At 40.5% G+C, this 16,364-nt stretch overlaps 1 protein-coding gene across 4 annotated transcripts in view; it reads right to left on the bottom strand.

Annotated features, from left to right (window-relative positions):
• Positions 1–358: 358 nt before the first annotated feature.
• Positions 359–16,364, bottom strand: part of LOC122548870 (serine/threonine-protein phosphatase 4 regulatory subunit 1-like) — an 86,733-nt gene continuing 70,727 nt past the window's right edge. For all 4 annotated transcript variants that reach the window (XM_043687760.1, XM_043687762.1, XM_043687763.1 and 1 more), the window contains exons 18-21: positions 12,516–12,636; positions 11,924–12,058; positions 6,487–6,628; positions 359–3,179 (exon numbers count right to left, since the gene is read on the bottom strand). In XM_043687760.1, the coding sequence (XP_043543695.1) occupies positions 3,016–3,179; positions 6,487–6,628; positions 11,924–12,058; positions 12,516–12,636 (562 nt within the window). In that variant the 3' untranslated portion in view covers positions 359–3,015. The remainder of the gene's footprint in view (positions 3,180–6,486; positions 6,629–11,923; positions 12,059–12,515; positions 12,637–16,364) is intronic.

Genomic DNA, 16,364 nt, shown 5'->3' with positions numbered 1-16,364 from the left:
GCTGGTGTCTGGCATGGTTCAGAATCAAAGTCCAGGCCTTCACTTGGATAAAAAGTATGACATCATAGCAACCAGCCACTACTTCTCGATCATTTTTGTTTCAGTTTTATTGGCAGTCCAATGTTCTTCTAACTTCCATCTTCCACTCTCCACAAACCCATAACCAAATGCACTCGAAGTCCCATTCACCTCACCGCTGTGTGCGTGTACTAACATACATTTATCCTGGTCCAGCTAGGTCTTAGTTTTAAAATTGTCATGCACATAATTCTCAGTTCAGCAGAGTTATCAGATAATGTAAATCCCAGTTCACTCCCTCCAAAATGTCAAAATCAAAACTTGAACAGCAACAAACTTAAACAGTTGCATATTTATTTTTATTTGGACAAGTACAGAACATCTTGTATCACAACAGCTTTTTATGACATGATCAACAACGGGCACTTGAGTGCTCACAGATATGTACATATAAAAAAGGTGCAGCATTCAGCCGATCATGATAAAAAGTTAAAATACCTGAATTTTCTGACTTAAAGCTTGTGTGCTACTCCAATTCAAAACATACTCTGCAGGACATGACCAGCATGAAACAGACATAAGTACACAGCAGCACTCTGCATAACACACACAGAAATATGCTGTACTTTTAAAATCATTTGACCACTTTGTAGTGTTAGTGCTGAGCCTGACCCAGAGAGTTCCCACTGCACACATTTGAATTCACACAGAAATCTGACCTTTTACCACACTCTGCAGCACGTAATAATAGATTAGCTGCAACAGGCAACATCTCACTTTCTGAAAAACAAAGTCCAAAATCCACATGTGCAATGGACCATCTCATTTGATCCTGGTGGCAGGGAAGTTTGGTGGAGAAGTGGAGGGGGTCATTAAGAGAAAGATAAGGAGTCAATTGATTAGATTGTTAAATGGTTTGGAGCCAAATCAGTTGAAAAAAAAACTAATTTTCAGATACAGGACTATTGCCTAGAATGAGATCAGTTTGTCCAAGACAATACCAAGATTTTATAAACTAAAATGTGGCAAAATCTATTAAAAAAAACAAAAAGATACAAGTATTATTTACTGAACATGGAAGAATACTTGGATGCTGGACTTCTTTCAAAGAAAAAAAAGGAGACCATACTTAATCTATAATTTGTCTTTTATATTCATTCAATCTCCAAACTCAGAACTGAAGATTGATTCTGAAGGCTTAGCAATGCAGGTTGACTTGCAACACAGCAGTCTCAAATTACAATCACTTACCCTATTACAGATGGGCAGGTTAGAAGTGTTGTTCATCAAATGGGGTTCAGGGCAAGAAACATCGCCTTCAGGAGGACACTAGAGAATCCACCACATGATAGTTCATGGGGTAGCCAGTGCACAAGTGGAATACAACCCCATTTCAAAGCATTTGTTTCTGCTAGATCCACTGAATAATGTGCCAAAAATTCTGCAACAACTCATTTAACCAATGGCCTCTCTTTCTGGACTGATGAGAATCTATCATGTCATTTATATCTTGTAGCCAGGATACCTATGAATGAGATAGCTTTATTACGTTATTTAAGAACAGGCCTATAACTTGGAAAAGACTTGCAAAAGTGGAAGACAGGTGACATGTTTGCTAAATACTGGAAGCCATTCATTATAGATGTCAAGACCGAGCTGACATTAATCAAGGACTGAAGAACTCCATCAGAGAGTGACCTCATAGGCTGCCAATAAGGCACAAAGACCATCAGCTTGAAGATGGTGGGATTGTTAACTCAAAAGATAGAGTTTTTATAGATGGTAGTTAGTTGATCAAAATGACCTCACATTGCAAAGATCTTTGAAAGAACATTATCTCATGGTGATTATCTAGCTTGTCTGATGTCTCTATTCCCCTCACCTAGCAAGATGGTGGATCATTGTTTTTATAGGTAGACTGAATGAGAAATAAAAAGGTGGCTTGTGTGATTTAAAAGTGGAGTCAGACATGTAAATTTAGATAGATGTAACACAATATTTGCACACCAGATAGTGCAAAATTTTATACTTGTGAGTTCAGTCAAAACCACCTCACTCTGAGGTATAAATTCTAGAACAATTTGACAGGGTCTGCACACCTCTACTAACAGCTACCATTAACCCTTGCACACGTTTTCACTTCTGTGCAGCAATGAGGAATTTGTAAAAAAAAGTATTCAAAAGCGTTAAGTATATATTATGTATGCATTTTTGTCCTTTCTCCTCTATAATTCAGTCAATTCCTGTGCAATCTCCAAGGTAGTTAGAACAAAACCCATTAATGAATAAGGTGGGTAAGGAAGTGAATCAAAGCAGATCAGTGGCAGCCATTTTCTCATACCCGCGAGGCTGAAATTTGCTGTAGTATGAATGGACAAACTTCAAGACCAAATTACAACTCCACTGTCCGTGTTCAAACTAAATGAGGTATAACTAATTCATTTAGGTAAAAATACCCTTGACATAACTCACACAGTTGAGAAGAACGTTTCTGAATCAATACATGAAAGTTCTTGTACAGTATTAAGAAGAACACATTAACTTGTCTAGATCTTACTTTTTGCAAATGCAACTAGATGTTGTTTATAGACAAGAATTATCAGTAACCTTTCTAATAAGTTTTCTGGAAGGAATGATTAGGTTTGAAATGGCAATCCCTCCTCCATTAAGGCGGCTCCAGGTGTTCAAGTTTGCTAGTTTTAAGAATACAGGAGTTTAAGGCTTCGGTGGTAATATCCTCTGAGAATTTTTCAGTGGTCAAAGTATGAAAACCAAGTCACGGCCACACGACTAGTAATAGTCTAAATGAATCTCAGTGTAATACAGGGCCCTAAGGCAGGTCTCCACAATTGGAAAACCCCATCGTTCAGTGTAGAGAACAGATATCTCGCCGTATTCTAGAGCACTCACCCAGTACATTCCAGCTGATACACATATTTAATGCACATGTCAGTGACTGTTTGATCAGTCCAATGGTGCAAGGAACAAAAGCCTGTTTTAATAAGTGGAAGAAGCAGTACTCATGGAATCATCACCAAGCTTTGTACTGCTGGGATATATGCTGGCAAAGTATCGGACATCCCGGTCTCGATCAGCCTGCAGCGCCACAGTGATTTGCTCTATGGCCTCCTGGTGACAACTGCCTGAGTTCACAAAGTATTCTGTAAGAAAATAATGAGATGAACTGATTTGGTAGAACAACCTTCATTTTACCTCCTAATCCCCAACCAATACATCTCAGCCAAGGGCTCTAAACTGAAACAAATGGAAAACAATGAATCTTGAGCATAAACATTCCAATCTTTGGCAAACTGAAAAATAAGAATCTTTAAAAGTGGTCTCCTTTTAAATTCGAGGAGATCACCAAATGTTTGCAAAAAGCATCAACTCCCAGTTGTCTTTTGTTGCTGTAAATGAAATGGTCATTAATGTGAGGTATCAGCCTACTTTCCTTTTACTTTTCAGTTCTGGGGATTTCAGAAAAATATTGTATCAGAGCTAGTGGGCTTCCAGAACTCTCAGAATTTAAAAAGTATTTACTAGATCATGAAGCAGCTGAAAATGTGTTGCTGGAAAAGCGCAGGTCAGGCAGCATCCAAGGAACAGGAGAATCAACGTTTCGGGCATAAGCCCTTCTTCAGGAATGAGGAAAGTGTGTCCAGCAGGCTAAGATAAAAGGTAGGGAGGAGGGACTTGGGGGAGGGGGGTTGGAATTGCGATAGGTGGAGGGAGATCAAGGTGAGGGTGATAGGCCGGAGTGGGGTGGGGGCGGAGAGGTCAGGAAGAAGATTGCAGGTTAGGAAGGCGGTGCTGAGTTCGAGGGATTTGACTGAGACAAGGTGGGGGGAGGGGAAATGAGGAAACTGGAGAAATCGGAGTTCATCCCTTGTGGTTGAAGGGTTCCCAGGCAGAAGATTAGGCGCTCTTTCTCTAACCGTCGTGTTGCCATAGATCATGAAGCACTATAGCAGGTTATGGATCCCAGATCCAGGGAAATTAGAATTGACAGGTGCTCGATGACTAGTGTGGACCCTTCCCATGCTGTAATACGCTATAGTTAGCATATCTTTCACCCTCTTGTTTAACAAGGATCTGTGTTCCTCTGCCATAAAAATATTTGAGAACTTGGCTTCCACCAGCTTTTCAGGAAGAGAGTGCCAAAGAATTGTAGCCCTCAGAAGATTGCTTGCCTCATCGGTGTTTTAAATGGATCATTTTTAATTTTGAAAAGAGTGACCCCTAGTTTGAGCTTCTCCCATTAGAGGAAGCTTTCTTTCCACATGTACCTTGTCAAAGTCCCTCAGGATGTTTACTGAGATTTATTTTTCTGAATTAGGTTTTGGAAGAGACAACAAGTTAGGACAAACAAAATTAGTGATCTATTCGAACACAATCGTGTCAGTTTTCTGTAAGAGCAATTGCCCTAGACCCATTTTCCCTTTTTTTTTCATATCATTATGAAATCCTTTTATGAAAGGCCTGGACTGACAGTGCCTCCACCACACTTGGGCAGAATATTCCAGATCCCACTCACTCAGAGCATAAAAAATCTTCTTACGTTGCCATTGTTTCTTTTGCTGATCACCTCGAGTTGGTATCCTCTGGTTCTAAATCCCTTTGCCAACAGGAACAGTTTATATTTGGATTCTCATTATTTTGAATACTTTAACAAATTCCCTCTTCTCCAAAGAGATCAATCCCATTTCTCCAATCTACCAATATAGCTAAAGCTGTTCATCTGTGGAGCCAGGAAACCTTTCTGCACCTTGTTGAAGGCCTTCACATCCTTCCTCAAGTGTAGAAGCAGAACTAGATGCTCAACACCAGCTGAGGCGGAACCAGTGTCTCTACAGGTTCATCACAACTCCATGGCTTTTGCACACACTGCACCCATTTATAAGGCCAAATTTCTATAAACTTTCTCAACCTGCCCTGTGACTGGAGCACAGAAATCCTCCAAGTCCCTTTTAGTCTGCACCTCCTACAAAATGTACTCCCTATTGTATATCCTTATTCATTCAGCCAAATTAAATACTTCACACTTTTGCTGTATTTAAGTTTAAATTGCTATTGTCCACCCATTCCATGATCCCACCAATATCCTGTTGATATCCATCAGCATTCACCTTTCAGTTCACAATGCTTCCAAGTTTTGTTTTATCTTAAAATTTAAGTTGTGTTTTGAACATTTCTCAATAAAATATAAAGGAAAGTTGAGAACCTAAAACTGGCCCCTGTGGAGGCCCACTATGTAACATGCTCCAGTCCAAAAACTAGCAAGTAGAGGTGAGAGTTATCTGCTGTTATTCAGCTAATTTTGCATTCAAGCTACAACTGTCCCTTTTATTCCATGGGCTAGAAATATTCTCTCAACCTTGTTAATAGGGCACATTCTCAAATGCCTTGGAGGTTCATCTACGTCACATTAATGGTTTACTCTCATGATTAATACCTTCTATTAGCCCATCAAAAAAACAAGAAAATTAAATGCAATCTGTCCTTAACAAATCTGTGTTGGCTTTTCTTAGTCCACATTGTAAAGGCTGTCCTGAATTATTGTTTCCAAAAGATTTCTGGCCTGAAGTTGCATTTTTTCAGCAAAATGCGATGTTTGTAACTCTCCAGTTCTCTGCAAACACCTCCCAAGAATAGAGAAAATATTAAATAAAGCAAGCTTATCTGACAAGTCCTGACAAACTTGAGTCTACCCAAAAGTTTCAGTTACCTCCTCGTTCATTTTATCATGGGCAGCATTTTCATTCTTTATAAAATACAAGCATTCATTTAATATGTCAGCCATGCCCTCTATAATTATGCATAAGTTTAAGACTAAAAATAGTCCATACTTTAATTTTTACATTTATTTAAATCAATAGTCCTCACTTTCTCCAGTTGAAACATGTGGCACTTGAACCCAGATATTCTAACCTAGAAGTAAGGAAACTACCACTGCAACTTCTTTAAAAGCTGTATACTGTTCTGTTTTTCTTGCCAATATTGAAAGGTTGCCCTCCCTTAATTACTTAGCACATTCCAGATGCTACCCTTTTCCAAACTCACCTCAAACCTTTTGACGCAATGGACACTAGTCCCTAAACGTTGCTCTACTGATTTTAATTCAATATATTCCCACTAACCAGTACCAGAATATCTCCTTTCTTGTGATTTGAAACATACTGATGTAGAAAATTCTTCCAAAAAAAAAAAGGTGGAGAAATTCTTACCTCTCTACCCCTTACATTATTCCTGCCCCAGTCACCCACTATGACTACTATATAATTTCTGCAGCTCTCCAACTTCCTTGAAAATTTGTTTCACTATATCTTTCAGAATACTTGATGTCTTACAGAATATACGTAGAATATCCATGCATGTCACCAGTAAATTTAATCTGGATTTTATTGTTTAAAGCTTTCCATTTAAAACTTTTGTGGATATTGTACTAGAGACAGAAATCGAAAATCTCACCTTTTTCCAATAGGGTTTGTCTCAAAGTTTTTGCTAATAACACTCTGACATTTGGAACAGGATCAGATGCTAGTTGTAGTAAGTGTGGCATCAAATGCTCAGTAAACTGTTCCACAGGAATATAATCATCTTCAAGTACAGCCTGCATTTAAATACATAAAGAAATGCATCCTTTAATATGCAATATTTATAAGAACAAAGTTAACTGTTATTAAGAGCTGAATACTTACTAATTCTATAGCAGTGAATTGTAATTATCAGCAACCACGCTCTGGTTAGGGTACCTTGTTGAAAACTGTAATCACATACACCTGTACTGTATGGCCTCAGAGGCAATCTGTGAAGAAGGTTACCTTGAAGTACAATGGGTCCTTGATCAGGTTGGCCAATAGGCCAAGGAGTGCCAGGTGGATTTTAATTTAGATAAATGCGAGGTGCTGCATTTTGGAAAGGCAAATCAGGGCAGGACTTATACATCTTTATACATAAAAGTCCTGGGGAATGTGGCTGAACAAAGAGACCTTGGAGTGCAGGTTCATAGTTCCTTGAAAGTGGCGTCATAGACAGACAAGATAGTGAAGGTGGTGCTTGGTACACTTGCCTTTATTGATCTGTGCATTGAGTATAGGAGTGGGAAATTCTAGTCTCTCTGCTGTAGGATGTTGTGAAACTTGAAAGGGTTCAGAAAAGATTTACAAAGATGTTGCCAGGGTTGGAGGGTTTGAGCTATAGGGAGAGACTGAAAAGGCTGGGGCTGTTTTTCCTAGAGTGTCAGCAGGGGGAAGCCTTACAGAGGCTCAAACTCATGAGTGGCATGGATAGGGTGAATAACCAAGGTCTTTTCCCCGGGGTGGGGGGAGTCTAAAACTAGATTGCATAGACTTAAGGTGAAAGGGGAAAGATTTAAAAAGGTACCTAAGGGACAACATTTTCACACAGAGGGTGGTGCAAGTATGGAATGAGCTGCCAGAGGAAGTAGTGGAGGTTGGCACAATTACAACATTTAAAAAGCATTGGGATGGGTATATGAAAAGATTTAGAGGAATATGGGCCAAATGCTGGCAAATGGGACTAAATTAATTCAGGATGTCTGACTGGCATGGATTGAAGGGTCTGTTTCCATGCTATACGGCTCTATGACGAGGCTCAATGAATAGGAACTACAGAATGTCTATAGTACCTGGCATGCCTTTAAACTCAAGCAGCAATTGAGAGATTTCTCTACCAGAAAACATCAGTACTGGTCTGATGAGCAAAACTGAGTGCTACAGGAGCTACTGAATCATAAGCAGCAGGTGCTCCTGAATTGGAAGCATAAACAAAACTTGAGGGAAAGAAAGAAAGTCTATAGACAAATAAAGACAGACGTCCAACAAGAAACCCCGCAAGATAAAGAACAGATGGGAGGTGGAAAAAGCACGGTTCTCAGGCTTGCTTCACCATTTAAGATCATGACTGACTTGATTGAAATTTCAAATTCAAAATCTGCCTATCCCCTTGCTCATCTGTCTACCTCTACCTTAAAAATATTCAAAGACCCTGCTTCTACTGCCTTTCCAAAGACTGCCCACCCTCAAAAAACAAATCTCCAGTGTGTAAAATTGAGGCATCTTATTGGGCATGTATGGATTCTTCAGCACAATCAAGACCATCTACAGCGCAAGCACCCATGTACCCTACCTATTTAGGGTGAATAATGGAGAGAGGTCTTCATCAAGAACAGAGAGGGAGAGCAGCACTAGCTAGAAGGACATTGTTGATCCCCTCAACACATCCCACAGCATGCTATGCAGAGCCATCTCAGCACAACTCCAATCTAAACAGGAGGTTGGCAATGCCATTGACAAACGACAGCCAGCAGGTCATTGGTGCAGGAGTAATTCCTGCTGCAATACACTGGAAATGCATTCTTGGCACCAGTACATGACTTCATCTTTGTCATCAGGCAAGAGGAGAACAAGGTAAGGAGCTCAGATACCATAATAGTCACCATCTTCAAAGAAAGGGGATGACTGACTGCCATAGCTGCAGAACAGTTGTTTTTATTGGCAAGGTGGGTAGCTGGGGGACACTGTAAAACATAGGAGAATTAGACCATTTGGCCCATTGAGTCTTTGCTGCCAGTCAACCATGGCACCATTTTTCTTAACTCCTTCTCCACATAACCCTTGATCTCATTCCTATTCAAGAACCTCTCTCTCTCTCTCTTTAAATACACTCAATGACTTGGCCTCTACTGCCCTCTGTGACAATCTGTTACACAAAGTCACCAGCCACTGATTGATGAAATTCCTCTTCCTCTCAGTTCTGAAGAATCACCCTTAACTCTGAGGCTGGGCTCATGAAGTCCTAGTCTCTCCTTCTCCACATCCACTCTTATCCACGATGCTCAGTATTCTGCAAGTTTCAATTATTCATCCTTTTGAATGTGATCAAGTACAGATCCAGAGTCCTCAACTGCTCATATGATAAGCCCTTCACCTCTGTGTCATTCTTGTAAACCACCTGTGGACCCCTCCAATATCAGCATGACTTTCCTTAGATATGGGCCCAAACTGCTCTCAATATTCCAACACTGTCTGACCACAGCCTTATACAGCATCAGCAGTACATCACTGCTCATGGATTCTAGCTCTCTTGAAATGAGTGCTAACATTGCATTTGCCTTCCTAACTACCAATTGAACCAGCATGTTAACTTTCAGAGAATTCTGGACTAGGACTCTCTAGTCTCTTTGTGCTTCAGATTTCCAAAGCCTTCCCCATTCAGAAAATAGTCTATGCCTCTATTCTTCCTATCAAAGTGCATAAAACTTCATACTTTTCCACATTGTATCCCATCTGCCACTTTTGTCCATTCTTCTAGCCTGTCCAATTCCTTCTTCAACCTCCCTCCTTCCTGCCCTTCCACTCATCTTTGTGTCATCTGTAAATATAGCAACAATGCCTTCAGTTCCTTTAATCAGATAGTTAACGTATAACGTGAATAGTTGTAGTCCCAACACAGACTCCTGCAGAACTCCAGTATTCGCCAGCTACCATGCTGAGAAAAAAAAAAGACCTGTTTATCCCCAGTCTCTGCCTTCTGCCAGCCAGCCAATCCTCTATCCATGTTAGGAACAAGGTATTGACACCATGGCCTCTCATCTTATTCAGCAGCGTCTTGTGCAGGATCTTGGCAAACGCCTTCTCGAAATTCAAATAGATCATGTCCATTGTGTCGTCTTTGTTTAACATGCTCGTTACCGCCTCAAAGAAGTCTAGCAGATTTGTCAGGCGTGACTTCCCTGATGAAGTCATGCTAACTAAGCCCTATTTTACCATTGCAATATTCTGCAAGCTCATCCTTAATAGACTGTAAAATCTTACCAATGCCCATGGCCAGGCTAACTGGCCTATCCTCTCATGCCTTCTGCCTCCCTCCTTTCGTAAAATAAGTGCATTACATCAGAAACTTTCCAGTTCTCTGGGACCCTCCTGAACTCCACTGTTCCCTGAAATATCACCTATGCCTCTACAATCTCAACTATCTCCTTCAGAACTCGGATGTAGTCCCCCTGTCAAGGTGATTTATCCAAATTCATGACTTTCAGCTTCCCCAGGATCTTCTCCTTAGTGATGGCCATTATACTCACCTGTGCCCCCCTGACACACTCTTGGAAGTTCTGGTACGCAATTAGTGTCTTCCACTGTGAAAACTAATGCCAAGACCCATCAGTCCAAAAATACAAAAACATAGATTTTTACAGAAGACCATTCCAAAAAAAGAGCAGACAGCAGCACAAACATCTAATTGCACTCTGTCTATAAGGCGAGACGATGGAACATTGTCCTCAAATTTGGCTGCCCTTGGAACTTTGTCACCGCTGTGATGCGAACCAAGAAATTTGCCAGGACAAGGAGGAAACCGTTCAACCTTTTGACCAAGATCAAGTCCAGCCTTTGGGAGCATCCTTTCAATGAGGCAGATATCAACAATGAAATTCAACAATTTAATCCTGACATGTTTGTGGACTGCAGAGGTGTAATGTTACCTATCCTTCTGCATGAATTGCAGACATTGACAAGCATCTCAAACCCCTGGAGAAACATCCCGAGTGTCTCTGCAAAACCCACTGCTAAGATGTTCCAATATCAGCATTGTCTCTCGGGCCAAGAGCCTTCAAGAGCTACAAATTATGCCAGTCAGCTGCACTGGACAGCCACATTGCCCACATGCTTGACAAGACTTCCAAACGAGATACTCTGTCTTCCTCCATAGTCATGTCGTGTTGGCTTTTTTCTAGACAACAAGGACTCATTCTCTCCCTTGTACATCTTTTTATTTCCTCTCTCCATTATTAATAATCCCTTTGTCTTTTGCATTGGCCTCTGTAACGTCTGTCCTCTTGCTGCTCCTCAGGTAAAAGTATGAAAAACAGCTATTTTCCAACACCTTTCTTTTCTAAAGAGTCATACCTGACTCAAAATGTTAACTGTTTATTCTCTCCACAGCTACTACTAGACTTGCTGAGTTTCTCCAGCATTCTAATTTTGTTTCAGATTTTTAGCATCGGCAGTATTTTGACTTTACTCCAAAACAAGCTATCAGCTCTGAGCTTAGTCACACCAACTGATTACCCATTACAGCAGAGAGAACAATTCAAGGATGTCCTCAAAGCCTACATGAAAGAATGCAATATTCCATGCAACAACACATGGAATGCGTTGCCAGCGGTGGTGGTGGAAACAGAGTCATTTAGGACATTTAAATGACTGCTGGACATGCACATGGATAGCAGTGAGTTGAGGGGTGCATAGGTCGAGTTATTTTACCTGACATTAGGATTAACCCCCAGCACAACATTGTGGGCCAAAGGGCCTGTTCTGTCTGTACTTTTCTCTGTTCTATTCCCAATGTCTCTTGGCTTAGACCACTCAAAAGCTGCATCTACAAAAGCATCTCCAATAGGCCCAAGTGGAGGTCAAGTGAAAGCAAGAGCCAGAAAATCCTGAGCACCTCACTCACCCATCTCAAACACTACCTGCATACAGGGTGAGCAGATTTAGCATTCGACGGTACCCAACAGGAACCCGACAGAGTTGAAGACAGTCATTCAGAGTTTTGAGGGGCTGCTTAAGAAGCAATGCATGCACCTCGAAAATGACATGGTCGGGTATCAATGATATGAAGATTTGAGAAAATTTTCATAGCAACACTCCATACACACTTGTGACTAATGAAATAGTCTGCAATGTTAACTGGATAGAAGGGAGACTTGGTCCAGAGAAGATCGTGGGATGCAATTCAACCAAAACATTACAAATACAAGGACAAGATCTCAACCATACATTTATTCCATAATTATAAACAGTTGTAACTGAGCTCCACAGTATTTCATGTATAAAATAATGAGGGAAACGTCAGAGTGTGCAACACTGCCAGAGAGGCTGCTTACCTGGCAGACAAACACAAAAGCTTGACGACCTGACCATTTCACAGAATGGCAGAATTTATCAACAAGTTCATGAATAAGGTCAACTGCTAATGCAGGAGTTGCAGATGCATAGAATTTTCTAATCATCTCACCAACCTGAAAAGAACACAATTATTAAAATGTTACCTTGCCTGCAAGGAACAAGCTGTAGTTCATAAAGCACTTTTTCCGAAGGATAAGGGTTTGTAAATACTAAACCAGATGGCGGATAGTGGTCGGGGATAGAGCAGTGAGAGGAAGCAGATATTTGCCACCGAAATTAGATTTTAAATTCTCAATATAAGTTTATGTTTTTATTAGAAATTTAAGTCATTGGTGCTGTATACTGCTTAAACTGATGTTAACCATCATTGTCGAGTCATATTCAGTCTTTGCTGTCATAAAATGAAACAACACCCAAACCCCACCATAACCATGACTCCCCCTAGTGAAATTAGTGCACCTCAGTAGATACCAGAAATCAAATCCAACACCTAGCTTGTATGCACAGTAAAAATGCGTTTTCTCATTGCATTACCAAGTAGATCCTCAGCTCCTCTCATCAGCATCTTACCAAACGGTAGGCAATCCAGCGGACTGAAGAAACCTTATCAGCACAGAGGCTGAATGATATGGGTCGTAGGTAGTCATACACGTCCTTAGGATTGTACAGTTCCAGCAGCAAAATCAATTGCCTAAAATGAAAGAAAAATGGAAACAGCCAAAAGCTGCAAGTTAATGCACTGAGGTGAGGGATGGAGAGGGTTCAAACAAACAGGAAAATGGACGCTAACAGTAAATCAAATAAGAACGATTCGCATAAAAGATCATGAGAGAAAGAAAAGAATATTTTACATTGTTTTGGGTCACATTCATTCTTCAGCAAAACATTTTCCTTCTACAACAGCCTCTGTCTTAATTTACAAATTATGCAAATGAAGGATGATGAAGGGCCAATCTTCTGAGAAGTGATTTAACAGGTTAAGCTTGTAACCACAGAGTTTAGAAGATTAATGTGATCTTATTGAAGCAAAATCCTGAGAGAACTGTGGATGTTGAGATGTGTCCCCACGTGTGAATCTAGAAACACAGGACTGTTTAAAGTTAAAAGGTATCGCCCATTTAAGGAGATCAGAACTGTATTGACTCAGAGGATCATTAGTTTGCAGAATTCTCTTCTCCAGAGAACAGAGGAGGCTGGATCATTAAAAAGTTTTAAGGTTGAATTAGATTGACTTCCTTGCCAATTAAGAATGTAAGTGTATGGGGCAGACAGGAGAGTTCAAGCCACAACCCGAACAGTTATAATCTTGTCAAATGGCAAGATAGGGTCTAGGGGGCTGAATGGCTTACTCCTGTGCCCAATTGCTGCTGCCAAAGGTGTCCTGTCACAAAGAGATCCATGAACAACAAAAGGACTGCTTCATTCACTCGCCAGAAAGAGAAATTTGATGAGGTTCCACACGGTAGACTGTTAGAGAAAATGCAGAGGCATGGGATTGAGGGCGATTTCGCAGTTTGGATTAGAAACTGGCTTTGGATTAGAAACTGGCTTTCTGTAAGAAGGCAGCGAGTGGTGGTTGATGGAAAATATTCAGCCAGGAGTCCAGTTTACTAGCAGTGTGCCACAAGGATCTGTTTTGGGACCACTACTGTTTGTCATTTTTATAAACGACTTGGACGCAGGCATAGGTGGATGGGTTAAGTAAGTTTGCAGATGACACTAAAGTCGGTGGAGTAGTGGACAGTGTGGAAAAATGTTGCAGATTGCAGGAGGACTTGGATAAACTGCAGAATTGGGCTGAGAGGTAGCAAATGGAGATTAATTCAGATAAATGTGAGGTGATTCATTTTGGGAAGAATAACAGGAAGGCACATTACTCGGTCAAAAGAAAGATTCTTGGTAGTGTGGATGTGCAGAGGGATCTTGGAATCCATGTGCATAGAGCCCTGAAAGTTGCCACCCAGGTTGATAGTGCTGTTAAGGCGGCATACGGTGTGTTAGGTTTTATTGGTCGAAGGATTGAGTTCCAGAACCGTAATGTCATGCTGCAACTACATAAAACGCTAGTGCGGAATGTTGTGTACTGCTCTGGTCGCCCCATTACAGGAAGGATATGGAAGCATTGGAAAAGGTGCAGAGGAGATTTACCAGGAGGTTGCCTGGTCTGGAGGGAAGGTCTTACGAGGCAAGGCTGAGACACTTGGGTCTGTTCTCTTTGGAAAGGCAGCAGCTAAGAGGGGATTTGATAGAGACATACAAGATGCTTCGAGGATTAGATAAGATACATAATCAACGTCTTTTTCCTAGGATGACGACGTCAACATATATGAGGAGGCACAGCGACAAATTGAGGGGTGATAGATTTAAGACGGCTGTCAGAGGCAGATTCTTTACTCAGAGTGGCAAGGGCGAAGAATGCCCTGCCTGCCAATGTAGTTAACTCATTTGCATTAGGGAGATTTAAACAATCCTTGGATAAGCACATGGGTGATGATGGGATAGTGTAGGGGGTTAGGTTTAGATTAGTTCACAGGTCTGTGCAATATCGAGGGCCTGTTCTGTGCTGTATTGTCCTATGTTCTAAATATTCAATAATCACCTTGTAAAAGATCTAACAAGCGTCAGTGCAGTGCTGGACCTAATTCTGGGGAATGAAGCTGGACAGTTATTCAAGGTGACAGTGGGGGTGCATGTTAGTGACAGTGACCACATTGTATTTGCTGGGAAAAGCAAAGAGATGGTCAACTATGTCTGTTAGAAATTCCAGGACAGCAAATAAGAAAAAAAACCAGGGCATCAAGTGAATCATAGCTCCACAAAGTAAAGTTTAAAATGATGCATGTAATCAGTCAAATTAATAAATAACAAACATGTGGAAGTATGTTGTAACAAAGAAGCTGCATTCAGATAGTCCTTGATCATACCATCAGAATATCCAAAAAGCACTTTACAATCATCGTACATGTAAAAAAAACTGTGGTCAGTTTCTTTATGTAGGTAAATGCTGCAACATAAAGACGTGACAATCTGTAAAAAACTGGTCTGATAGTTTTTGGTGGTGTCAACTCAGGGTTAAATGATGGATCAGATCCATCCAAAGGTTAGATTATGGAGTGGATGGAGCCAAGGCAGGGCAGATGGAGTCACCACAAACTTATTAAATGGTGAAACAAGCTCAAGGTGCCAAACAGCTGAATCTTATTCCCCCAATGTTCTGATGTATTCTACACTCAAAGCTCCTCTGAATGTCGAAGTTTCTCATTCGTTTGGAAGATACACACACATTGACAGCCAGGAAGAAGCCTAATGGTCCATATAGTCTTTAGCATGCATTTAGATCTTGTGCATTTCAACATATAAAAACATTCCATTCAAAATAAAATAGCAAGGGAGAGGCAACAAAGCATATAAAAACACTGACGAATTTGGAAAAAACAAATCACAAAATTCCACTTCAAGTTGCTATGGATCATTTGTGGGATCCAGGCGAGGCCTGTATTTTTATTGACCAATCCTAATCATCTGAAGAACGTGGTGGTGAGCTGCCTTAATGAATCTGTAGCACTGCTGCTATTAAGCAAATTCCAACACTTTGACCCAGTGACAACAGCAATAAACTTTCTTAGCTTGGAGAGAAATCAAGACAACTAAAGAGAGGTCCAGCAATAAAATAAATTTATCCTCACTTACCTTTTTGTATTTATTTTATTGCAATAGTTCAACAGATTTTTGCTCCATTAGAAATGATCACAGGGCCTTACACCTCTTAATTATTAATTGCAACAAACACAACATCATGGTCATTCTTTATGCTCTTTATTGCTTAAAATATTATTTTTACAATGTATCATGAAGTTCGATAATATGGCTTTGCCAATGACTAGGAGAATGTGTGGACTGCAGATGCTGGAGATCAGAGTCGAAAAATGTGGCGCTGGAAAAGCACAGCCGGTCAGGCAGCATCAGAGGAGCAGGGGAGTTGACATTTTGGGCAGGATGTCGATTCTCCTGCTCCTCAAATGCTGCCTGACCTGATGTGCTTTTCCAGCACCACACTTGTTGACCCTTGCCAATGACTACTCAAATTTATAACTTCATGTTCAGTTCATTTACTATCTCAATCCTTGGGTCTCTTGTTCATTTGAATGATAGGTTCCTTCTCATCAAGCACATACTGCCATTTATTTGCCTCTTGTGTCAAAATGTATTTCCTCAGATTTATCAACATGAACATTCTATCTTACATTCAAATTTGATAACTTTCTGACATCTTCTTAAAGTCTTCAATAATTTTTCAAGCAGTTTCTCAGATCCCCAATTTCATGTTGTTGTTGTTACCAGTTGTGTTCTATGTGTCAACCAACTCCTCATCAACATACTATAGGGAACTGAAATTTTCCCAAACCTCTTCAAGCAGCT

This window comes from Chiloscyllium plagiosum, chromosome 4 (assembly GCF_004010195.1).
Source record: "Chiloscyllium plagiosum isolate BGI_BamShark_2017 chromosome 4, ASM401019v2, whole genome shotgun sequence".
NCBI lineage: Eukaryota > Metazoa > Chordata > Chondrichthyes > Orectolobiformes > Hemiscylliidae > Chiloscyllium > Chiloscyllium plagiosum.
Note: the sequence above shows the minus strand (reverse complement) of the source record. Positions and strands in the feature narration are given on the sequence as shown.